This window comes from Fundulus heteroclitus, unplaced genomic scaffold (assembly GCF_011125445.2).
Source record: "Fundulus heteroclitus isolate FHET01 unplaced genomic scaffold, MU-UCD_Fhet_4.1 scaffold_94, whole genome shotgun sequence".
NCBI lineage: Eukaryota > Metazoa > Chordata > Actinopteri > Cyprinodontiformes > Fundulidae > Fundulus > Fundulus heteroclitus.
The window spans coordinates 614,818-641,116 of NW_023397406.1; the positions used below are offsets into that span (position 1 = coordinate 614,818).

The 26,299-nt window shown below is 40.5% G+C and overlaps 1 protein-coding gene across 3 annotated transcripts in view; it reads left to right on the plus strand.

Moving 5' to 3' along the window:
- Window positions 1–25,952, plus strand: part of ca8 (carbonic anhydrase VIII) — a 41,747-nt gene extending 15,795 nt beyond the window's left edge. For 2 of the 3 annotated variants that reach the window (XM_036134917.1, XM_036134916.1), the window contains exons 3-10: window positions 574–765; window positions 1,014–1,138; window positions 7,669–7,764; window positions 9,924–9,986; window positions 10,091–10,139; window positions 12,961–13,073; window positions 21,466–21,660; window positions 25,803–25,952. In XM_036134917.1, coding sequence (XP_035990810.1) covers window positions 574–765; window positions 1,014–1,138; window positions 7,669–7,764; window positions 9,924–9,986; window positions 10,091–10,139; window positions 12,961–13,073; window positions 21,466–21,600 — 773 coding nt within the window. In that variant the 3' untranslated portion in view covers window positions 21,601–21,660; window positions 25,803–25,952. The remainder of the gene's footprint in view (window positions 1–573; window positions 766–1,013; window positions 1,139–7,668; window positions 7,765–9,923; window positions 9,987–10,090; window positions 10,140–12,960; window positions 13,074–21,465; window positions 21,661–25,802) is intronic. The other variant, XM_036134918.1, reaches the window with a different exon arrangement.
- Window positions 25,953–26,299: the final 347 nt, after the last annotated feature.

Consider the following 26,299-nt stretch of genomic DNA (forward strand, 5'->3'; position numbering starts at 1 on the left):
GCCAGAGGTACAATGTATAGTTTAATAGTTTAGATCAGCACATCTAAACTATGTTGGTACAAATCCACATGGATTTGTGTGTTTGAACGGACCAGTCAAAATCTAGACATACATACATTTGAATGAATTTGTGGCAAAATATGAAACTCCAAGTTGACTGACAATCTCCAACCAATCTAACTGAACTTGAGCAATTTTGTAAAACAGAATGGGCAAACATTTCAGTCTCTAGATGAAAAAAAAAAACTGTAGAGACGCAGCACCAGAGACCTGCAGGCGCAATCATAGCAAAAATATTTTTCTAGAAAAAATATTGATTCAGGAGACTGAACATGCCACACGTTTAAGATTTTTACTTTAAAAAAACATGTATTATTTTCATTCTAATTTATTGTTATCCACCAGTTTGTGTTGGTTTATGACATGAAATCTCAGTAAATTATAATTTGACAAAATAAGAAAGGGTGCAATCATATTTGCAAGGCACTTTAGGCAAAATGATGTATCGAACTCAGGAATCAACACTGCATGCAAAAAAATAGCTTCATGTTTGCTGTGGGTTTTTACTTATAGGTGTAGAATGGGGACTCCATTTCCCAGCAGCCAACGGCGAGTACCAGTCTCCGATTAATCTCAACTCCAGGGAAGCTCAGTATGACCCCTCCCTCCTGGATGCTGGTTTGTCACCAAACTACGTGGTGTGTCGAGAATGTGAAGTCATCAACGACGGGCACACTGTCCGCATCCTTCTCAAGTCCAAGTCAGGTAAGCCCCAGGAGCCAAGACCCGGCTCCCCACCAGACGATATGCTGAGAGGAAGCAAGAAGTGTGTCTAGCTGTTCGTGTTAGTCACTGTGGCGGTTAGGGTTAGGATTTTGTTGTGCAAACAAAATCAATTCTGTCCAACTGCAAATGACCCACTTTATCTCCTGCTGAGTGTCTCTTGAATTCAACTGTTGCTTCCTGTTTACAGTTGTTCACAATTCATTGTGGTTTCCTGTGTTTTTTGTCAGTGGTTACTGGGGGTCCATTGCCTAGTGATCATGAGTACGAGCTTCATGAGGTTCGATTCCACTGGGGCAAAGAGAACCAGAGAGGATCGGAGCACACGGTCAACTTCAAGGCTTTCCCAATGGAGGTACATGGAGCAAAAAGCAACTAGCAGGAAACACAATCCTGCTCCAAAGAAAACACACGTCTCTTGTGTTTATACCACTGGCTCGGGCCTTTGTCCTTCTGCAGATAACATTGTAGCTGGTTGAGTCCTTGAACATAAAACTCGTTCTTTCCATCAAATGAGTAACTCTTCGGCTAAGATACAATGTGCAGCGTTTTCAGTGACTATGTATCAGTTATTTAGAATGCAGTAAAGAAGAGAATCCTTTTCCCATCACCTTACAGCTACTTTACTGCACCACAAAAAGTACAAACAAAGCACTGATTCTGGGGTAGCAACTTCCTGTCCCTTTGTTGCAAATTACATTTAAAGGTAGAGTCAAGGATTTTTATGGAAGTTTCCCCAAGTCTCTTTTTATTCGGCTATATTCATTGAACATTTTGAACATAAAAATGGAGAGAGCACAGTATAAATGGCATATTCAAACAGAGAATCAACTGTATGTGAACACCCCGAGCAGCACATGGTTGGCCGGAGATAAATGACATCTACCACAGGTCTCACTAGCAGAGGAATAAATCTTGGCAGTTTCACATATGTATAATGGAGGCTAAAGAGAACCATACAATGAATCAACTTGTGATGAGCGCAAATGGACAATAAACAAATCAAAGATAGAGCAGAATCCCATTGCTGCCTAGTTAATGTGATACCAAAACTGCTTTCCCACGCGGCCTTAACAGCAGTGAACAGCGATGAGGTGGACAACCACATAGAACAGTAAAGAACCAAAATACACCCCCCCAGTGGCGATGTCTACAGTCAAAAGGCTATCTACCAGGGTTTCTGGAGAGCAGTTTGGGAAATGAGGAAATTGTTTTTTTTATGTAATCTGTAATTTGAAAGAAGTGAAAAAGGTGATGGTTTGGAGGACTAAATTTGGCAGCGAGTTGGGCAAAGAATGAGAAAATATTATTGTTGTAGAAATCTCCCAACAGACTTGATTCCATTATCTAACTATAGACGAAATACAGGGTCCGTCCCAGAAGGTACAAAATTGCAATTCCTATAAACTGAGGTAAGGACTAAAGGACCTGAAAGACCAAAGTGCTTTCTAACCTGACTCCAAAGTTTCAGCGATATACAAACTAAAGGGCAACCGGACCAATGTGAAAGAAGCAGAGGAAGAACAAAGAGCAGAATGCAAGGAGAATGGTGCAAAGTCCTGTTCAAAATTAACCCATACAGGTAAAGAGTGTTCATCGTCCAAACGGAGAAGAAGTTTTTGTACATTTGCAGCCCAATAGTAAAACCTAATTTTGATTTGACCAAAAAAATGGGGACATGTTGATGGAAGAACCATCATCATTACTTGACTGATACGGCCTATGAGTGAGAGAGGCAAAGTTAACCAGCGAGCAGTCGTTTTCCATCCTTTTAACTAGTGGAGCCAAATTGCCGTGATATAAATCAGACAAGGATGTAATAACATGGATACCCAAATAGCGAAAACCACTGCTCGACCATTTAAATGCCATATTTATATGTGGAAGAGCTTTGGGGGACGCATTGAAAGGTAGAAGCTCACTTTTTTGATAATTCAATTTCTAAACAGATATACTAGCATAACAATTTAAGATATGAAGAATCACAGGGAAAGAGTTTGCTGGGTCAGAGACATATAGAAGGAGGTCATCTGTATACAGGGAGACCTTATGAACCATATTCTGGGACGCAATTCCCCTAAAACCCACCTCTGAGCAGAGCCAGTGGCTCTATCACCAGAGTGAAGAGTAATGGGTATAGTGAACAGCCTTGTCTGGAACCACGACATAACGAAAAAGGGGAGGACAAAGTATTATTAGTTCGGACAGAGGCCTTAGGTGATGAGTAAAACAGTTTAAGAAAAAAAAAAAAAGGATTCACTGAGTCTGGACCTAGCCATTACTTCATACAGGAAACTTGATTCAAACCTAATGAAAGTTGGATGAATGGATGATATCAAAAAGGCGCCTGGTGTTGTGAGAAGATTGCCGGCCTGGCATGAAACGAGTTTAGTCAAGTGCTATAATAGGCGACGAAACATGTTGCTGACACAGGGCGAGAATTTTGAAGTCCACGTTCAAGAGTGATATTGGGCTATAGCTACTACAAAGCAAAGGGTCTTTGTCTTTTTTCAGAAGAAGAGAGATTGTAGCTTCCAAAAAGGGTGCCTGGGACATGACTGCAGGTGAATGCTTCATTATACACATCACATAATAGAGAGACAAGAAGATCAGAAAAAGTATGTTAATGTTTGGCTGTAAAGCCATCAGGCCTAGGCGATTTATGACTCTGAAGTGTGCCAATGGCGTCCTAAACCTCTGCTTAGGTAATGAGGCTACCTAGAGCCTCAACTGTACCAATGTCTATTTGGGGAAAACAGGTCGGTTAGCATGACTTGAACTTAGCATTGTCCGCTAGCACAGCGATAAGCAAAGCCTTAATATCCTGCATATCACCGTCAGTGGAGTCCGCAAACTCTTCTAATTTGGCAATATATTGATGGTGGTCATCAACCGTGGTCTGGAAATTGTCCAATTTCATCTCAGGTTTAGCGTATGTCTACTTAAACTCCGCTAGAGCGCCTCTTTGTTTTTGTCTAGCTTTGTTGTTAGCAGCATCGATATGGAGCTATTGGGGCTCTCTTGTTTCTTGTCTTCTTTCTTCAATATATTTGACATTTTAAACAAGAAAGATACACTGCACACTGAACCAAAAGTAGATGAGCCAGGAAATAAGCTTGAAATGGTCTTATGACCAAGTAGAAGCTATAAAGTCAGGGAGTGTGGACTTGTGTGACTACATCCAGCAGCTAGGGCAGAAGCCCCCAAGTCTCTTTTTGAATAACTGCATATGGCCAAGACGGAGTGTATTTGGGGGTTACCTGCCCCAAATCCACTCCGGTCTTATTTCTTTCTACTACGGCCTTCCTCTTCTTCTCATAAAGACGAACACAGTTCTCTTTTTGCGACTCTCAGCCATGTCCAAAGTATACAGTGCGAGCAGCGGAGCTACAATGAATGGCTAACACCTAAGCTAACTGCTAAGCTAACCGGATACATAAACACTAGAAGTGCACATGCGCACCCAGCAAGCGGAAACTAACAAGGAACGTGTATGCATATTACTGCTATGTGAGCGGACGTGGGACACCCAATAGATAAGGAGATACCCCTGGAACTTGAGGGACAGAGGGGGAATAAAAGCAGGAACAAAACTCTGACCAGGGTTAGGGTTAGGGTTAGAGTTATTTTACAGGTCTGCAGCTCTCACAGAGATTTTTTAACCTCCTTTTTCTGAATTCATAATGTATTTACTTCTGTCAGATTGGAAGGACCATTCACTTAGTATAAGAAGAAGTGTTTCTGAACAGGATTACCAATTATATCTATAAACGGATAATTATTTTTCTTATGTAGTGTTCTGTTAAGAGGTAATGGGCAGACAATGGGCTGCAGATTGCTTTTGCCTATATAGCTAGAAATAAAGTCTTCAAGCCACAGTGCAAACCTATTGGCATATGTGGTTTGAAGGCTAGAGAGATGGCGTGGAACCTGAAAGACCTGACAAAAATACCATCAAAACAACTTCACTGTGGTTGAGGTTTTTAGCACACATAAAAGGAAGAGTGGGACTCTGCATCCTTGTTCTAATCTAATCTTCAGATATCAGTGTACACATTGAAACCAAGGAGTTTTTTAAAAGTCCGCAGGAAAATTTTCCATATTACATTTTTTTCTCAACAAATAGAGAAAAACAACATTTGCTTTGTAAAACCTTTACTTGTCCCTTTACTGTGTTAAGATGTGTCGTTACTGTCTTTGGATGGGTCTTTAGTTTCTCACTTTGATGCAGCAGAGATTTGTTTTTCAGCAAACAGCTGCAAGCCAAGAGCAAAGCAAATGTCTTCTATGTTAAAATAAAGTCTAATGTAAAAATGTCATAGTCCATATGGAAACATCTTTTGATCCATGTTGGGAGGAGCTCTGTGATGCAGTGATATGGTGTAAAGACAGAAGCTGCACAGTCCATACATACAAACAGAGCTGAAACAACTGATGATCCTCCAGCATCTGTCTGATCTCATGGATCAGCAGAATCTGATGTGGATCATAGCATGAAGCAAAACCATTTTGCTTGCATTTAAAGCACTGAATGCCTTTCAAACAGCCTGCACGAGCACTATCATACAGACAAATCCCCTGCAGACCTATTGTGTGTTTCTCAGGTAAAAGCTAGCAAGTCATGATACATGCCCCTTTGTTTCTGTGATCTCAGCAGCATGTTCTGAAAGCACACACAGGCCACTGAACATGCTGGAGGATTTCGTAGAGTGCGGAAGACAAAATGGGTTGTTTCTTGGGTGTTTATTAAGTAATGAGAATGTAAAAGAGGTTCATGTTGGGTCGCAGACTGCATCGACGACTTTCTTTAATCAAAAGATATAAAGCAAATCACACAAGAGCAACTCAGGTACAATATGAAAGAAATGAGAAAATAATTACATTCACATCAGTTCAAGAAAATACTTTTTTTTGTTTTTTTATTTTATTGCGGACCATGAGCTACCCATAATCTTCAATGTAAATGAGTGTGCAGTACAAACAGGTGTTGGTTTGACAAAACTGAAGTTCATTTTGCACTTGGGCCCACTTTGATGAGCCATTAGCCGGAAAACTAATCTGTTTAATCAAAGTAAGTTTTCTACTGCAGTCTCAGGTAAGATATTTACTGCCCATAAGTGCACAACAGGTCCTCCATGCAAAACAAAGCTGCCATATCCATGTAAGAAAGATCACAGCAGGCCAGGTGGTATTCAGTTTGTTTGTGTTAACACTCTGTTCCACTAGAGGTCACTGTATCTAACACCTGCAATGCTTGCTGCCTCTTTAAAGAACATTTTCTTTCTTTTTTTAATCTAGCTGCTGTGGGTTATGCATTTAAAATAAGCCTACAGCTTCTAAATGTATCTAATGTATTGCAAAACAAAATAAAACATAAGGATAAACTGTAGTTATCGGACTGTTCACAGCCAGTCCTTTCCTGAGAGTGAGGATGGTTTCCCTAATGCTGTCTATTAGCTTATCTTACGGAAAGTAGCTGATGGATGGAAAGTGGCTTGTTGACATGCGAGCAGACATTGGTTGCACTAACAGCAGGTTGGCAGGCTGCCGCCATACAGCTGAAAGCAGGTTTAGATACTCTGTATAAAAAGAAACACACTTTGTTTTTTCTTTCTTTTTTTTTTTTAAATCTGACTAAAATTTATTTTTTTTACCTCAGTCAGGATCAAAACTATCTCTATCCACTAAATGCCAGAATAATAACACAGAAAAGATTTTACATAATTCAAAATTGCAAAGTTGCAAAATTGCAAAGTAAAGCAATGAGCTTTTGGTTGCATTTCTATTTCAAACTGAATGTTTCTGACTAATTATTTAGGTCTCCTCTCACAACTTCTCATATTATTTATTATTTAGCTGGAATTTTGACCTGCTCCTCCAGACAGGACTGGTGTGACAGAGCTTGGTAGGTCAAGTTGCTCATTAGACACCTTTTCAACTCTGCTGCATAACTTTCAATGAGACAGGGATCAGGGCTTTGTGATATCCCCCCCCCCTCCTCAATACTGTAACTTTTGTTGTCATGACTAAATTTGGTGGTATGATCAAAATCTTGGAGGAGCCATTTTTTGTCCCAAGCTTTAATATGTTCCTTAGATATTTCCATGGCCTCCTTCTTCATGATGTTATCCATTTTATGAAATGTACCAGTGCACAAACGGAGAGTAAACAGTACGATAGCCTTCCTGTGACGTTTATTCTTGCATGTAATTATTTGAGCAACTCAACCCGAGGGCCAACCAGACCTGTGGAGGTCTACCATTTACTTTCCTGACCATTTGGCTGTCTTATTTGGATTTTCTCATTCAGTCACACACATAAGCAGCATGGTTGAGGAGTTTCTTTTGAAACACATGAGCAGATGCGAGTTCAGTGAATTCGCAGGGTGTGTTTTGAACTCTCAGAAGATTACAAAGCTACGACATCATCATCTGGGTGTTCCCAAAATATTTTAAGGCCCAGTAATTTCAGGGGTTGTGTAAGATTATGCATTTGACAAAAGGAAATACTTTTGGTAATCCGAAGTGACCCGAAACAGGAAACGTTTTTTTCATACCAGACAGTGAGAAAAATCATTGTGTGTATTTTTATACACTGCATTTAAATACCCTGTACCAGCTGTAGTCAAATTACAGTCAAAAATTATCAAGCTGTTCAATTAATCCCTCACAAAGTTTTGGTTATATTAGATTTTTTTAAACTGAGAAGTCAGAAACCATTTTCACAGTTTAACAGTGTGGTAGTTTCCAGACTCTTTGTCTTTACAGGAAGAGAAGTTCTTAGTCATACATACACTATCTGGCGTTTCTTTGCGTGCTCATCGTGTTAAAGACTTGAAATGGCCTTTCAGCTGCAAGTTATGTTTTGTTGTCTTTTTGTGCACAGCTCCATCTGATTCACTGGAACAGCACTCTCTTTAACTCGCTAGAGGATGCTCTGGGGAAGAAGAATGGAGTCCTCATCATAGCACTGTTTGTCCAGGTAACTGAGTCGAGAGTTTGAAGCTCTTAGTGAGTATTTCATTCAAGATACTTAGATCAACACTTGAATTTTCCACATTTATAAATATTTCCTAATAAATTCATCATGGTAATAGAGAACATATATTAACTACCAATACAGAAAAAAACGAAGGTATAGAATGTCCTTTGAGTGATACTGTGATATTTGTGTCTTTACAAATATTTATACGCATTTTAAGACATATTTGAAAGAAATGAAACATTTATTTCACACAGTCTGATGGAAACAGAGGACCGCCTCAGAGTGACTGACCAAACACCCAGAATAAAGATCTGAAAACCTTTAAGTCTGTAAATACATTTATAATAAAAATTCAGAAGAGATAAAAATTCTTCACAATCCAATTTTGTTGAAGATTTAAAAGAACTGAAAGATGTTCTAGTTGCAACCCTACAGAGGAAGCTATGTATAGTTTGGCAGTTCTATCAAGCAAAAGCATGAGGTTAATTAGTTTATTCATTTCTGCTGCTTGTGTCTGTGCACCAGTCACATTTCCTGGGCAGAGCAGCTTGCTAATGTACCAATGATGAATAAATGAGAACTTTTCCCCTCTTCTCTGCTCGACTGAGTCCACATGGAAACGCAGTAGTCAGGACACCAAACGAGCGAATCTGAGACATAACCTTGCCTCAAGAATTCATATAATGCAATTTGTTTAAAAAAATAACGTGAACTTGAATTGAAGGCCTCAAAACAAATTCTGCTTAAGCCCCCAAACAGTCTTAGGCCGCCTCTAGGTATGCCTGTCGTCTTTCTCCAATAATATAGCCACTAAATTGCAACATCTTCGTATATTCTTAATTAACACAATGTTAACCTCATAATAAATATAAATAAGACAAAGGTGAAGTGAATAACAATGATTATCTCTTCATCATGGGACCTGTTGGTGGACAGCAGGTGAATATTTTGTCCTCAGTGTTGTTATTAGAAGCAGGAGAAAAACGGAAGTGTAAGTATTTGAGTGAGTTTGACAAACAACTTGACTTACAAGTCAGAATATTTCAGAAACTCCAGCTGTTGTGAGGTTTTCCTGGTCTGAAGTAGTCATTATCTACTCAAAGTGGTCCAAGGAAGTGGTCTTAGCACCAGCGTTACCCATAATGCAACAGCGCTTTTCAATAACCATAACACAGCAGAGCGGTGTTTCAATGATGCCCTTTATTATATCCTTAACGAGCTGGACATATCTTTAAAAACTCAACAACTGGCTGCTCTAAGGGCTAAAACAGAGCATGTTGCTTGGAGTTAGCATCACTACTGTAGTTATCTGATTGGTTCTACCCTGTTTCTGATGACCCTGTTAGTCCCGCCTTTGAAATTGGGCTCTACCAACGGCTTTCCAGACTGACATGCCGTATTTGCGGCGTAAGTCAGTCTGGCTGGCCAGGCTAGCAGCTTACAGAAGTTAAAGGATCTGCTGCTAGTATCTTGGTGCCAGATGCCACAGCACACCTTCAGAGGTCCATTGGTACCGATGGCCTCATAGGTCAGGGTTGTTTTAGCAGCAAAAGTGGGACCAACGCACTATTTAACAAGTTGTCACAATGCTATGTCTATACGGTGTTACCCAAAATGTCTATTTGCAATGTTTAATGGATTAATAAACATAATTGCCTTGAAGAAGGGAAAATTTTCCCATGTTTCTTGAAAGTTTGTGTATTCCTGCATGAGGAATTGCCCAAATCTCCGTATGAATCAGCCAGCTAAGGTATGAGTCAGACTGGTCAGTAGTGGCATCAAGGGTTGTGTGGAATCCCCTGTTTTCTTCGTCTTCGTGACGTTCATGGAGAATAAACCCCAGGTTCCTGTTAGATGGATAAAGACTCAAAGAAATACCTCGGCTCTGTGATGACCTTGGTGGTACCACCTGTGGAAAACACCTCATTCTTCTTTTTAACCCAAACATTCCCAACATCCTGAGATCTCAGTGTTGCTTCTGACCTCACACGTCCTGTTTTTCTACAATGTCTCTACTTTCTTCTTCCGCTTTTCTTCCGGTATGATAACAGAACATGTACTTATCTCTGCTGAAAACGCAGCTGACATTGTGAAAACAGTCACCAGCAACATTGCTAAGTGTGAACTGAAACCCAAAATGCGTATGTTTTTATCAGATTGGCAAAGAGCACCTGGGTCTAAAGGCCATCACTGAAGTTCTCCAAGACCTGCAGTACAAGGTGAACCCGGTTTGATGGTGAAGTCAAGCGCTTAATCAGAACCTTGGTGTAAGGTTTGATGTTATGAGTGTAATTGCTTCTTTTTGACAATGTATTTCCTTTAGGGGAAGAACAAGATAATCCCATGTTTCAACCCCAACACACTCTTACCTGGTAAGGCAAAACTTACTTGATCTCTAATCTGCATTTTTCAGATTCTTAAATAAATATTTGATCAAACCATATAAATTAGACCCCTAATAATGTAGCATATAGGGATTAACACTGATTCTGGATGCAACCTGTGTAAATCTGAGCCACATAGAATAGAAAAATCCCATGTAGAACAGGTCTTTAGCAATTTCGGTATTGAAATGATAAAAGAAGTCGGAGTGCTTTGAGTTTTGAAGCAGAAAAAACCTTTCAGATTTATTTGGAATTAAATAATTGTTGATTGTTTCTGATCCATATGGTAAAAATTTGTGTTGCCCCGATGCCATTTTTTGGCCCCGATACCGATACAGATACCCGATACCTGGCTGTGCAGTATTGGCCGATACCATACTGATACCATCTGTTTGAAACTGATGTGTGTGTATATATATATATGAAGAACTGCATACTACTTAGGGTAGTAGAACTTTTTATTGCCTACCTGGAATGGGTGACAATAGTACTTTTGGCTCTCAAAGGCCAAAATAGTGCAACTTTCATGAACTTATATAACATGTATAATAGTAGTTGGGAGAGAGAAGGCTGCGTTCAAGTGACATACAAACATCAAAATGGTATCGGTGCCCTATTTGTTGGTACTTGCCGATAACGATACCACCATTTTAGTGCTGGATCTGGGCCCATCCGATACTGGTATCGGTATCGGTGCAACATTAGTAAAAATTTTTCCTACAGGCTCAAACATATTACTTTAAGCTCCATAATATGTGTTTCAATCGCCCTGAGCAGTGCGGACCTTGACAGCGTAACTTTTGTAGCCATAATTCTGAGCGGTATTTAACCACTCTTTATCAGAACTGCTACATGTTAATTTTCATATTATAATTATTGTCATTTTATTTTTTATTTTTTGCCACTCGTCCCCATTATTTGAAAGTTGGACTAACAGGAAACAGGGTTGAAAGAGAGGGGGAAGACATGCGGCAAAGGTCCACGGGCTGGGAGTCTGACCTGGGACAGACCTGGCATCAAGAACGGAGGCCTCCGTAAATGGGTCGCGCACACTACCTCTGTGAAACCAGTGCTCCCACTACATGTTCATTTAAATGGTTTTCTGAAATCGATTAGACAAAGAAATCAAAAATTTTCAATTGAAGTTGTATGCTCGACATTAGCCTGCGGCTCCATTCTAAAACCAATTTTGATGTGTGTTTGTAATCATCACCCAGTTGTGTCCAGGCTTCAACCAATATTCTCAGGAACTATTCAGGGACTGGAAGTTGCTGAGACATCAGAGCCACTGGCCACTGTGTCATAGGCTTAACACCACCATGGACTAAGAAGGTGCTGGCTGAGAAAGAAGCACTACCTCCAAAACTGATGCCGCCAAGCTGAACAAAAATGTGAATTTTCAATTTTGGCCCTCATAAAAAAAAATGATTTTGTGATATTTGGCCACAATGACAAGAAGCATGTTTGGATGAGTCAAGCTGGGGCCAGATACAGATCCAGGATCACCTCCAAAATGAGAGCATTCTGGTTGTGTGTTGGAAAACAGTGATATTCACTTTTTGTTGTGCTAACAGTTTTTAGCAATACAAGCAGCACTTCAATTCATCTTATGAATTTAAAAACAAAATGAACATTTTCACAAGTAAATGTATCACTGTATATTTGTAACAATGGTTTAATAGGATCCACACCCTCAGATGTGCTAATAAATATTCTATACTTTCACTACATTCAACATGCACACAACTCTGACTGAACACAAAAAACTTGCTTGGCGAGCGCCAAATTTCCCAGTTGGAATTCCATTTTCAGATGACATTCCTGTTTTTGCAACTGGGAATATGGAAAATTCAGCTTCTAAGCACAAACAGAATGCACCAAGAGAATGCCGTTCAAGCTTTCAAGCCTCGTGTTGGTAGAATCATGCTGAGGGTCTTTTCCTGTCAGAGGGAGAAGTACAGCGGGAGGAGAAGCAAAAGCTTTTTAACTTTACCTTAAATCCAGCAGACGACTGAACCTTGGACACAACTGGGAGTTCAGACAAAACAACAGACACACCTCCAAATTGGTTTGGAAACGGATTAAGCTTTCTATCATTAAGCTTATGGAAGGGCACTGGCCTCAAAACAATTGCTAAAATCAGGCTCTTCACCAGGAGACCAACCCCTTTAAATGGACTCTACCATCTGAGAGCTATCCAGGCTGAATTTTTCCAGGACCTTGTTGATGGCTACAAAAGCGTGTAGTTTGTCTGTAAGTTTCTAAGGGAGATTTAACAAAATATCAGTGGGGCCTTTATTATAATATGAGTCTATATGTTTGATTTTGAATCAGAATCATTGTATAATTTTTTATTACAAAGAGAACAGCTCAAACAAACCGTTTGAAGCTCAATAGCAATGTGACATTTATGCTAAACATTCAAAAGGTTTGGACCTGGATGAAAAGTCATTTTCCTTTCTATTTTCCCTCTTCTTACTGTGTCTTTATGGAGCTGATTTCTATATCAAGCTGCCATGCGGGGTAATGAAACTGCAACTACCCCACTAGGATTAAATCACCTCTGAAAACACTTTATTAACCTGGACCTCAAAATCCAAAACGGCTTTGTTAAAAGTGACAAGTAGTGAGATGTTTATAAGCCCTTCTGTGCTTCGGAGTTCCTGAAACTGGAACCTGCTTTGTGCCTCTCTTGAACCTTTAGAAAATACAGAATAATCCTTCATTCCCCTTTGAATTAAATTCCATCCACATGACTAGATCTGACACAGTATAGTTAAGGATTACATTTGTTTAATTTATTCAACAGACCCGCTCCTGAGAGACTACTGGGTGTACGAAGGATCTCTGACCACGCCACCTTGCAGTGAAAAAGTGACCTGGATACTTTTCCGCTACCCCCTCACCATCTCACAGCTACAGGTACAAACATGACTGAAAATCACTGTGCAACATAAACATTTAGTACTCCTTGATGGACTGAGATGGAAAACAGCAGGAGTCACAGGAATTAATGGAATATATATGCGATATGGATATGGACACCTGTACTACTTTCAGGCTAAAGGCCTTAGATGATACAAATGAGATATGATGGAAATGTTCAAGTTCAAGAAAGTGTTACAAGTGGAAGACAAGTTTGGAAAGACTATCCTGAGAGAAGTTTAACAGCAATTTCCCCTGGATTTCTCTAGTTATTCTTTTCAGTGGGTGTGTTGGGTCATTTTAATATGTCTAGAGGAGAAGGGAACTGGTTTTCTGGATCAGGTGGGGAACAAACAAAAGTCATTTATCCCAGTTTGATGAGTACAAGGCAAGCAGAAAATCTGTTAAGGTCTTTCACACAGAGCTTTTTATTATGCGCCCCCCGTATTTCGCACTCTGCCTGCAGGTGTCCATATGGTGCGTACTTTCAATTCAATTCAATTCAATTCAATTCAATTCAATATAAGGGAACCAGTTGATTGCATCAACTGGTTCCCTTATATTGAATTCCCTACAAGCAGCATCACTCCTGGAGAATTATGTATTTGTCTACATAGCAAATGAAAGTTACAGCAATAAAATCCGAGGTGACTAATCATCCGATGGCTGATTTGCCTTCAAATGACTTGATTCCCTTTCCTACCGGTATCTATTTATTTACTACATCCTTTCATAACTAGACATACTGCATAATCCAGACATCCGATCCTTCTTTGACTTTTGTTATCCTACAGAATCACGAACTCTGACTTTTCTGGCATCCACCACAGCGGGCTCCAGGAAGCCTTTCCACCCACCACTAATCAATAAGTCTGCCATGTTGCCTTTGATTGATTTACACTTTAATTCAACCTTTGCCTGACTCGTGGCTCTCTTCCAAAGGCTTGTTGTAATAGATGAAGGTGCTAACCCTCTGACATTTATTTATGTCTTTCATCTTGGCTGCACTTTGGCTCGCTGACCCTTTGATATGTGAGCACAAAGAGTGAATTCTGGCTGTCCTGCCTCAGGCCATGTGGGTGCATAAGAACAGAAGAAAACGGACAAAAATGGAAGACAATACATTTCTCTGATTTGCGCAACCAAATATGAATACATCCGCATCGTAAAACATAAACAAAGTTTTGTATTTTGTGATAAAAATAGTCGTATTGATTTTTAAAGTGAGGATTAAGAATAATGTAATAGCAAAAGGTGTATAGAAAATAATTTGCAAACACTAACACAGAATGATTTAGAGGATGTAAACAGCTAATTATTCTGTGTCAGTGTGTTAGCAGGGGCACTTAACTAGAGCTAGTTTTTGCCTGTGGTTCAGCATAATGGAACAATTGGAAGCAGGTCAAATGAGCTATTAGCGGTTCTTGATTGCAGCAAATCCGGATATGGACAGATTAATATGATTGACTCACTCTGATAAATTGATAACTTCCAAGGCAACTTCCACTGTTGTGAAACAGATCTGGATGTTAACATCAGTAGATAGCACTGCAGCAGTTGGTTGTGTTACTGCTGTAATAAAACTTATTCATTATTACTTAAGTCTTTCTTGTGGTCTCATCTTGTTTTAAACACCTGCAAGTTCGAGAAGTATGACATCTAGGATGTGTATCCTAAAGCTGTATAATAGCATTTTATTCCACCACTTAACTTTTTAAAGGTGCATATAGTGCAAGTTTTCAAGTTAAATATTGTTTATTTTTCCACATACATGCTCTTACAATTGCCCAATGTGTAAAGTTTATTATCGTCTATTTACTGCAGTTGCCTCTATAGGCTGGACAAGTCAGTTTATAAGAGATTTAATCACTAAGAGAGTGATTCGGTCCTGATGCTCTGGGCGTGCATTCAACTGGCTACTTTGTCGAGTCTCTGCCGTAATTGAGGCATTAGCAAGGGCTCCTGGGCTAACATCAATATTTAGCTTAAGCTTAAAATTTCCATGTTCCTGTGTAAAGAGAAGTAGTCTAAAAAGAAATGTATTCACTGAATTGTGAGCAAGAGCAAAAACTATTTGCTTCATAGCCGTTTTTTATTTTTAGAACAGAAGGATGTTAGCCTGCGTGTGTGCTAGCACATCCAGCTGGGTTACCTATAGAGTCAGGGGGTTGCAGTGGAGGCATTCAATAACCAAACCACAGTTTGGTGTTACCTGCAGATGTCCATATGGTGCGTACTTTCAATTCAATTCAATTCAATATAAGGGATCCAGTTGATTGCATCAAAGCCCCTACAAGCAGCATCACTCCTGGAGAAGCGTAGAGCTACAGGAAGAGTCGTCTGCATTGTCCCTGGCTTTGCAGCAATCCCTCATACTGACCATTAACGGGAAGGAAAAACCTCCAGCAGAACCGGGCACAGTATGAACGGTCATCTGCCTCGACCGACTGGGGGTTACAGAAGACAGAGCAGAGACACAACTAGAGAGACAAAAAGCATAGAAGCACACATTGATCCAGTAATCTGTTCTACATTAGATGGTAATAGCGGGTGATCTGTCTTCCCTGGATGATGTCACAGCTAACAGGACGCCAGACCAGGTGTACCTACTATGAAGAAAAAAAAGAGAGAGCAAAAGGTTAAAAGCTGAAATGACAACAGTCATTTCAATGCAATGCAATGCAAAACTGGAGAACAGTAGAAATCAGTAGAGTGAGAAAAATAGGCCCTGATGTCCTCCAGTAGCCTAAGCCACAGCATAACTATAGCAGTTGCTCAGGGTAACATGAGCCACTCTAACTATAAGCTTTGTCAAAAAGGAAAGTTTTAAGATTAGTCTTAAAAGTAGACAGGGTGTCTGCCTCACGGACCAAACTGGGAGTTGGTTCCACAGGAGAGGAGCCTGATAGCTAAAGGATCTGCCTCCCATTCTACTTTTAGAGACTCTAGGAACCACCAGCAGACCTGCAGTCTGAGAGCGAAGTGCTCTGTTAGGAACATACGGGGTAATCAGAGCTCTGATATATGATGAAGCTTGATTATTAAGGGCTTTATATGTTAGAAGAAGAATTTTAAATTCTATTCTTGATTTATCAGGAAGCCAGTGAAGGGAAGCTAAAATTGGAGAAATATTATCCCTCTTATTGATTTTCATCAGAACTCTTGCTGCAGCATTTTGGATCAGCTGAAGACTTTGAACTGCATTTTGTGGACTTCCTGATAGTAAAGACTGGTCCAAAGAATTACAACTTCTGTCTTGTCAGAATTTAAGTGCAGGAAATTTAAAGTCATCCAGCTTTGATGTCATCAAGACATGACTGCAGTTGAAGTAATTGATTGGATTTATTAGGATTTATGGATAAATATAGCTGAGTGTCATCAGCATAACAGTGGAAATTAATCCCATGCTGTCTGATAATTTTTCCAATTGGAAGCATATATATAGTAAAGAGAATTGGTCCAAGGACTGAACCCTGTGGTACTCCACAAGTGACCCTAGAGTTTGAAGAAGATTTATTATTTGTAATGAATGATGTGGTGAAGAACCCAGAATTCAGCCAAACACTGTAGAAATGCTTTTGACGGTGTTTTAATGGAGGGAAGGTGAGGAGAGGGAATCAAAACAGTCAAACAGAACAGGGTCCAAAAAGGGTAAGGCAGACATCCAGACAACTTGACAGGGAACCGGCAACAGAACTGGGCAGAACAAAACAGATCAGGTTACAGACAGGATCAATGTGCTGGGAGCTCTTACCAAACTGAGGCAGGGTGACAAGTGTGACGAACCGACGGGGAGCAGAGAACTAAGGCAGGTTTAAATAGGCGGATAGAACAGGTGAGCGGAGGGAAACTAATCAAGGACAGGTGGGAGTGATTAAGGGAGCAGACAGGACACTAGAAAATAACCCTAAGACAAAACCAAGCAAACCAAGCACAGAACTAAAAGCAGAGCTAAAACAGGGACCAGATAACTAACACAATAAAGGGGCTAAACTAGAATCCAAAAACGGAAATAAATCCAAGGGCGAAAAGAGCTACTTTAACCAAATAATAAACATAAACCAGAACAGAACGTGACATTATTAACATGAACAAACAATCTGTCCGACAGATAAGATAAAATCCATCTTAATGCTTTCCCCTTAATCCCTGCAGTATGCTCAAGTCTTTGTAGGAGAATATTGTGATCAACTGTGTCAAATGGAGCAATGAGATCTAACAGGACAAGTACAGACACAAGTCCATTATCTGAGGCCATGAGAATATCATTAGTGACCTTCACCAGATCCGTTTCAGTGCTGTGATGAGCTCTGAAGCCTGACTGAAACTCCTCAAGTAGGTCATTACTTTGTAAATGTTCACAAAGTTGTTTAGCAACTACTTTCTCAAAAATTTTAGATAAGAAAAGAAGATTAGATATAGGTCTGTAATTTACTAACTCATCTTAATCAAGAGAAAGTTTCTTAAGTAAAGGTTTAATAACAGCTACTTTAAAAGCCTGTGGTACATATCCATTTACTAAGGATAGATTAATCATGTCTAAAATAGGGCCACTGATCAGAGGGAATATCTCTTTAAACAACTTGGTTGGGATTGGGTCTAACATACAGGTAGAAGGTTTAGATGTAGCTAGAATTTTAGATAGCTCCGAAAGCTCTACTGCTTCTAAACAGTTCAGACACTGCGCAGGTTCTAAAGATTCCTCCAATGCTGCCTCACTTACTGAGGACGAGGTAATCATGTTTGGGACGATGCCAGTTATTTTATTTTTAATGGAATCAATTTTATTTATGAAGAATCCCATAAAATCTTTACTGCTAAGAGCTAAGGTAATGGATGGATCAACGGAGCTATGACTCGGTGTAAGTTTGGCAACTGTACTGAAGAGAAATCTATGATTATTTTTGTTCTCCTCAATTAATGATGAAAGATATGCTGCTCTAACTCTATGAAGGGTCTTGTTATACAATAGACTGTCCCTCCAGATTAGGTAGGATTCCTCTTGGTGTGTAGAGCGCCATTTTCTCTCCAATTTCCTAACATTGTGCTTCAAGGAACCCAGCTCTGAATTAAACCAGGGAGCCAACTTCCTGTAAATAATCACCTTCTTTTTCAAGGGAGCTACATTGTCTAATGTAGAACGCAATGACGAAGTCACACCGTTAACAAAGACATCTATTTGTGAATGGGAAGAAACAACATTGCTGCTATCTGCAGGGTATTCCTGCAATACTCACTATATTAAAAGGGGGACAAACTCTTTAAAGTTTGATGCAGCATTGTCCAATAAAGATCTACTATAATGGAACCCTCTTTTGGGGGTGGAGAACTCAGTTAGATTAAACTCAAATGTTATTAAGAAATTATCAGATAGGACAGGGTTGTGAGGAAATACTGTTAATTCTTCACAATCAATGCCATATCTCAGCACAAGGTCTAAAGTATGGAGCCAAGAGTGCGTCGGTTTATGCACATTTTGAGCAAAACCAATTGAATCTAGGATAGTTTTAAAGGCTACACTAAGGTTATCACATTCTGTGTCAACATGAATGTTAAAATCCCCAACTATAATAACCTTGTCAGTGTTTATCACCAAATCAGATAAGAAGTCTGACAACTGATCCAAAAACTGAGAGTAAGGGCCTGGTGGACGATACAAAACAACAAACAGAAGAGGTTTTATTGCTTTGCAATTTGGATGAGGGAAACTGAGGGTTAAATGTTCAAAAGAACTGTAGTGATTAGTTGGCCTGGGACTAATTAATAAATCAGACTGAATAATGGTTGCCACTCCTCCTCCTCTTCCCACAGATTTGGGAATGTGGAAATTTGAATAATTGGAGGGACTTGACTCATTTATACTAACGTTTTCCCTAGAAAGTTCGCCATCAATGTAGCCCACGTCATTTTCAGAACACCACCTAGACAACCAGTGGTTGAATGATGACATGCGGCTAAACATGTCATCACTGGTCAGATTAGACAGGGGACCAGAGAAAATTACGGAGACCAACATTGTTTTAGCAAATTTACACACCGAAGCAACACCAACTTTAGTGACCTCAGATCGGCGTGACCGGGTGTCATTACCGCCAGCGTGAATAACAATCTTGCTGCATTTACGCTTATCCTTAGCCAGCAGTTTCAGGTAAGATGTTGCCCGTTCTGGCCCATGGCAGGCATTTAACTGTAGTCCCTGGTGTCTCTAGTGCCACGTTTCTGACTATTGAGCTGCTAATCACCAGGGTCGGCTTCTCAGCGGGTGTGTCGCTGAGTGGAGAAAACTTGTTTGAAACGCAGAGGGGAGCTATGCTTCCCATGAACCGTCACCCAACCGGCCTGGTTACCCGGCTGCTCGGGTGCTGCTGGAGGACCGCTACGTGAAGTAACTCTATCTGGCTCCGCGCTAGCAAAGGGGCGGCTATCAGCTGGTTTTTCCATAGCACGGAGGCGGGTCTCCAATTCTGACACCCTCGCCTCCAAAGCTACAAAAACACTACATTTATTAGTACCGTTATCACTAAAATAGGCAGAGGAATGACTAAACATCTGACACAGAGAGCAGGAGATAGGGGGAGACTTAGACAGAGACGGAGAAGCTGAAGTAATAGTAGGAAAAGGAGCCATTGTGGAGCTAAAGCTAGGCTAGGCTAAAGCTAGGCTAATGTCCTTTTACCACTCCAGAAAAGCAAACCATGTGAAACACGACGAGTTCCCAAGAGCGATGTGCAGCAACAGAAAATGTTTTAAAAGTGCTTATGTGTTAAAAACAGATGTTACAGCAAAGAGATTAAAGATAAAAGCGAGAGAGTCTGGAGCAACAGACCGCAATTCACACCGTGAAAACAGGAAGTGACACAATACGCCTTACCGCAAACAGAAAGTGTACTTGCATTTGTAAATTATACATCTGTTTATCCAAGTGATGAACACTAGCAGGAAAAAGGCAACACTGATGTAGTCGTGCCCTAAGCTAAACCTAGCTAGCAGCTCTGTTGTTGCATCCCCGGCTGGCTCCACCTTAAGCGGACAGGCCTCTCCTCAGTGATTAGACATCAATCTACGTACACCACGAGATGGTTATTGTAGGATCCATTAAAGCTACATGGTCAATAACAACACTTAGGTAGGATGTGTTTAAACATAGCTCAAATGGAGCTGAGGGGACCGGTGCGCCAAGAAAATCTCCCTGACATAATTACACCTGATTAATCTGTTGGTAGTGATGCTGGAAAAAACAACAACAACAAAAAGTTGATCTTGGGAGAAAACTTAATAACTTTCATATCTCTCTTGTGATTGCTTAAACAAAATTGGGACAGTTTGCAAAATAGAATACCTGCAGCTCAGCCTTGAAGTTTCCTGCATCTGCGGCTCATACATGTATGGCTGCACTCCTTACTGTATCAGTCCTAATGATCCCTTTATTGCTAATGTTCAAATCCCCTCATAAATTCTCATGTTATTCTAGATTACTGGACTCTAGGACTTTTCCCCGTTGTCTTGATTGTGAGAAGCCATCTGTCAGCTGCATTTGCCTCTGGGCCTCCCTAAGTTTTTCTCCCTGGTCTAAACCAATAACCTAACTGTTCAACAGCTGTCAGTATCGCTATTTATGTTCAGAAATACTCCAAATAATTTAAGGTGCTCAAAATGAAATGCACTGAACATCATACATGAGTTGTATGGTGCTTATTTGGAAGCGTGTGGCTTTCTCATCATGCTTCAGCTTAATGGACTAAATAGTGTTTAAAAAAACAGCAAGTCGTGCCTTCTTAAAAAAAAAAGCACACTTCAAACATCCGGCTATTATCAATTGAAGACAGAGAGCATGTGTGCAGAGTGAACGTTGTGCAAATAAATGTCAGACAGCAGTTGCCATGCCCACAGCCTTTGCACTTTTAGAGGGTGCTGTAAAAGTTTCCACACACAACCCAGGTCAAAACAGTTCAAGCATTGCTCTTTGTTTTAGCGATGTGGCTGAATCTCTATGGTAGAAGTGATACAATCTACAGCTGCTGCAATTTCACATGAAAAGGAAGTATTTCAAATCTTTCTGTTTATGGCCCTGATTTTTACCATTTTGGCCCAGGAAAGACAAAACCATAAGCTGTTCCCTCAGAAGATCGGAGATAAAAACATAGGCCGTCCCATCTGCCATGCCTATTTGAGCAAATGTTCTACTTGATGGAAATATGTACCACAGTGACATGACTCTAATTCGGTTTCTCATTAATATTTTTGACAATTAAAACCCTTTAAACAGGAAATGAGCCTGAATAATCCAACAACATCAGCATTGCTCTCAGGTTCCCCTGCAGGCGCAATGCATTATGTGAGGAACTGAGAGACATGATGCACTCAAATGATTTCACTTCTTTGTTTGCAGATTGAGGAGTTTCGGAGGCTACGGTCACATGTCAAGGGGGCGGAGCTACTTGAAGGAAATGACGGGCTGCTGGGGGACAACTTTCGCCCTACCCAGCCCCTCAGTGACAGGACGGTCCGCGCTGCTTTCCAGTGACTTCCACTTTCCCGTGCCATCTCAGTAAAACTCTGGGACCTACACATACAAAAATAGAAGGTAACAGTGTTAACAATGAGTTCACCTGTGTCCTGATTACAGAGGAGTCCAACACTTCAGTGACTGCAACCCACTTCAATGCAATTTTTTATCCTTGACAAACAGGGCTCAAACTGGGGCTGTCTCAAACATTTGACAAAAACTATTGCAACACAAACTCATATAGCATCCATGCTATGCACAGCTTTGTTGCCATGAGGGGGCTGCATAACACATTGTGGTTGAAGAGTTAAATAAATGAGCATGAAAAGAAAAACTTGTACCCCGAATGTGTTCCACTTGTCTCAATACACCATTCCCAGTGTTATTAGTCTGTTCAGTGTATTTCTTCTCGAGGGACACATTTTTAATGGGAGAAAGTACATTGTCCCAGAGGCAACAGATCAAGCCCTGGAAGAACTAACCCAGTTCACTTACTAATCTGGGACTAGCCTATATACATTGCAGTGAAAGATGAGGTTCCAGATTTAGCTCAGCAGCTCTGCCGCAGGAAGACATGGCAACACTAAATGCAGAATGGTGACAAAAAGAGAAAAACTTAAAAATAGTTAATTCCATCAGTCCAGACCTTTAACTAAGAGGGGGAAGAAACCTGTGATTTTGTATTAAAAACTGCACAACAGGGAGCATAAGTGCAGAAAACAGTAAAACTAAGAAACAACAGTGCTGTTAGAAAGCATTTGCCTCCTTATAAGTAAGTTCTCTCTTTGCTTTTTTTGTAAAAAATTATCATTGATCATGAAAGTATTTTTCAAATTACACAAAGAGCCTGAGTAAATACAAAATGCAACTTTCAAATGATTTCATTTAGTAGCACTTCACACTACAGTCAGTGACTCGCAGATTCTCACGCTGACGGCGGGGAGCTACATTGCAGCCACAGCTGCCTTGGGAGCAGACTGACAGAACCGAGGCTGCCATACAATCACCTCCACTGGGCTCTCTGACCACCAGCAGCAGGCAAAGTGGGTGAAGTGTCTTGCCCAAGGACACAATGACTGAGACGGATGGAGCTGGGGTTCTTATCTTCAACCTACCGGTTACAGGAAGATCTCCTACGCCCTGCGACATCGTCACCCAAGCTACAAGCTGTCTGGGTCCTATGTGAGACAAAGTACCACAGGTCATCGTACTGCCGCCATCAAATGACTTTTTGGGCAGCAGAGTTTTTTTTGTTTTTTTTTGCATGGAACTAACCCATGGATCATGTTTTCACTCTTCTTGTTGTTGATGAATCATGAATACCGATGTTTACCCAGGCTAGTAACATCTGCAGTATTTTATTTGTTGTTTTGGATTCTAATATGACCACCTTGATGGGTCGCCCATGTACTCCTGGGCTAATATTGGTAAATCGGCCACAATGAGAAGGCTTACCACTGTTTCATGCTTTCTCAGTTTGTGGTTCATTGGAGTCCCAAAGCCTTCACACTGAATGCGAACAAGGCCGTTAGTCTTGTTCACATTCGGTATAAACGTACCTTTAGAAATGGCTTTTTAGCCCCTTCCGAATTGATAGATCTCAATTACTTTTTTCCCACCTGTTCTTAAATTTGCTTACTGTAATGCATGATGTGTTTGTTTTTGAGATCTATGAATCTACTTTATGTTGTCAGACAGGTTCTATTTGAACGATTTATTTATTCTACATGTGAGACACTAATCAGGCCTGGGTGTGGCTATAGATATTGAACTCAGGTTTCCACAAAGGGCTAGGTTGGTTTTGTTATCATTTGAAAGCAGCATATTGTATTGATTTAGGTTATCTTTACCTGATATTATAATATGTTTTATCTGAAAAATTTAGATGGGATAAAATTGTTACTTGAGTGTTTTCTCAGATAGAACATAAAAGAAAAAAGAAAGGGAAATCAAACTATCCTGACCCTGAATTGTGGGAATTTGGACTTGCGAAAGCTGCTTCTTGAACTTCCTGTGGTGAAGTTTGTTGTCACTGTCAACATAATGAATCTGATGACAAGGAGTTTAGAGCTTCAAAGCTCAGGAAAACTCAGGAAAGTGGAATAGATTGTAGATATAGTCCTTTTTATTATAATCCCCTTATAGTTCTAAATCTAATTTCAGTCATCTTTAAAACAGGTATACAGAAGGTTAGATGGAAAACTGCCGACACTCATTACAATTGTCTTCCAAACCACTGGGCGATAATTGTTCTTTTAAATTATATAGAGATATATCTGTACTCTCCCTAAGACTGAATTTGAAAAATGTTCATCTAGATGTTTTCTTTGTAATTCAAAACTCACAACAAAAGTTGAACTTTGTTACAAAATATTTCCTTTGTGTTGTATATTTTAATAAATCATTAGACATCATCTTTATTTATTTTGCTACACATTGCTGATTTATGCTTATTTCATTCAGTGCTTTAAGGTTGAAAAGCAGGAGGAACACTGAATGCAGTTTTTACTGTCCTGTTCTTCCTGTAGGCCTGGATACTTATGTCCACGCAGAGAGGAAAACCTCCCCTGCACTTACACAGGAAACTGTTTATGGTTTTTGAAAATCTTTCAGTGTGTTTTATAGATGCAACTGGTTGTCTGGTTTTATTTAAAAGCAAACCAGCTCACAGACTACAGCCATTTCTATTTCCAGTCCTACCGCCAAACAGCGGATCCCTAAACTAAAGTCTACCTTCATGCTAACTTGCGCTGTGCATCAATTAGTACACGTTTTATCACTTGGCCTTGCTAGACCTTTGCGTGTTTAGGAGGCGATCTGAATGAACCTGCACTGTGTTTGTATTCAAGGGGCAGCGAGATGGGGAAACAGAAGGGCTGGACGTAAGTGGAAAAACAGAGAAGGGTGTTGAAAGGGGGAAGCTTAGGGACTCTAGAGCGGAGATGGGAATGCCAGAGGACTGAAAAAGGAGGAGGCAGAATGGGAAGGAACAACAGGGGGCTATTGTTGTCGGGGTGAAAACAGGCACTGATGTGGCCTCAGCAGCACAGGCCCGCCAGAGCTTTGGACGAGGTAGAAAACTAGAACAACCAGCGGCAAAACCTTCTCACTTCATTATTCTGGGGATGTTTTCTCACAGCTGGCTTGCAGATGCTAAAACTAAGCAGGGTTACAGACTACAGACACCTAATAAGAAAACACGGATGGCGAAGCTGGTCAAGCTGATGAGGATGAAGATCCTCTCCACATTCATCATGGTCCACAGTATCCCTCCGTACAGGTATTTCAATGATAACCTGCTTACAGGCTCATAACGATGCTGTGAGTTCATAATAGTAAAAAGGTGAATCCTTTTCCTTCTCGTTGACAAAGCTTATGGTTGAAAAATAACCCTCTTTCTCGCTCTCTGACTTCAAATCAGGGGGCCTGAGAAGAACTTTTCAGCTATGAATTATGGGAACGAAAACATCCTATTACTGGGGGTGGGTGGGGGGAAAATAGACAGGATCGTGAACAAAGAATTATTATGTGGATGTAATGAAACGATATCTCTGGACATCAGCCATGAAGCTAAAGGTTCAGTACCAGTGGGTCTTCCACATTAACAGAGACCCTTAAGCATAGCCCCAAATCAGTTACTAATTGGCTCAAGGATGACAAAAGTAACGTTTTGAAGTAGCCATCATAAAACTCTGATCTAAACCCCATCAGGAATAATGGGTCAGTGTTCGGTAAGCTATTATGAGGACCTTATGGAAGGGTACTGCAAAACATGCAGTTTAAAGGCATCTCAGCTTAATATTATGGAAATGTATGTCATTTGAATTAAGTAATCAGTTTAAACAGAAAAAGTAAATTTCCCTGTTATATCAGACATGTTAGTCTGATATAACAGGGAAAGAGAGAAAGTGACGTGTCTCCTTATACAGTGCATGTAAACACCTTGTTAAAACTGTAAACTGACTGTATAGGCTGTATGCAAAGATGGAAAATGTTCACCTGTGCCCACCTCTATGGGATTTTATGTGAAACACGGCGGTAAAACCATTAACCGGGTTTTTATTTTCTCTCTAGCTTGGTAACGGAGCAAAACTGCAGCTGAAAAGCTGCAAACATGGGTGTCATAAAAAGGCCTAAAGGGGGGGGGGGGGGTCCCAGAAGGGCAATGGGGCACATCTGGATTCCTCTTAATCAGATCCATGTTCTTTGTTTTTTTACAGGAGGAGAGGAAAACAGAGGGATAAAGAGAGGAGTGGAAACGGGAAGAAAGAGGGGAAATTAGTGTGATAACGAACCCAAGGCAACCGGACAATGGACAAAGAAGCTTTTAGCGTTACACTTTCACTCCACGCTTCATGTGTGTGTGTGTGTGTGTGTGTGTGTGTGTGTGTGTGTGTGTGTGTGTGTGTCTCCGATCATGTGAAGGTGTAGCCTTCTTTTTTCTGTACAGTTTCTCTCTCCTCCCTTTACTCTCTCTGTTGGTTTATCATCCCGGCCGTTGTTGTGTCTCCGTGCTGCGTGCGTGTTGTGACTAAATGATAGGAGGCGTCTACAATCAGCTCATCTCTGCTGTCACAACAGGAGGAAGCGTTGACCACAGATGTACCAGAAGCCAAAAACACACTCCGGGACACAACGTCGCACCCATCATGTTCTTCATGTTTTCATCCACCTGCTTTAAACTCAGACCTCCTCACTAACGCCACATTTCATCTAC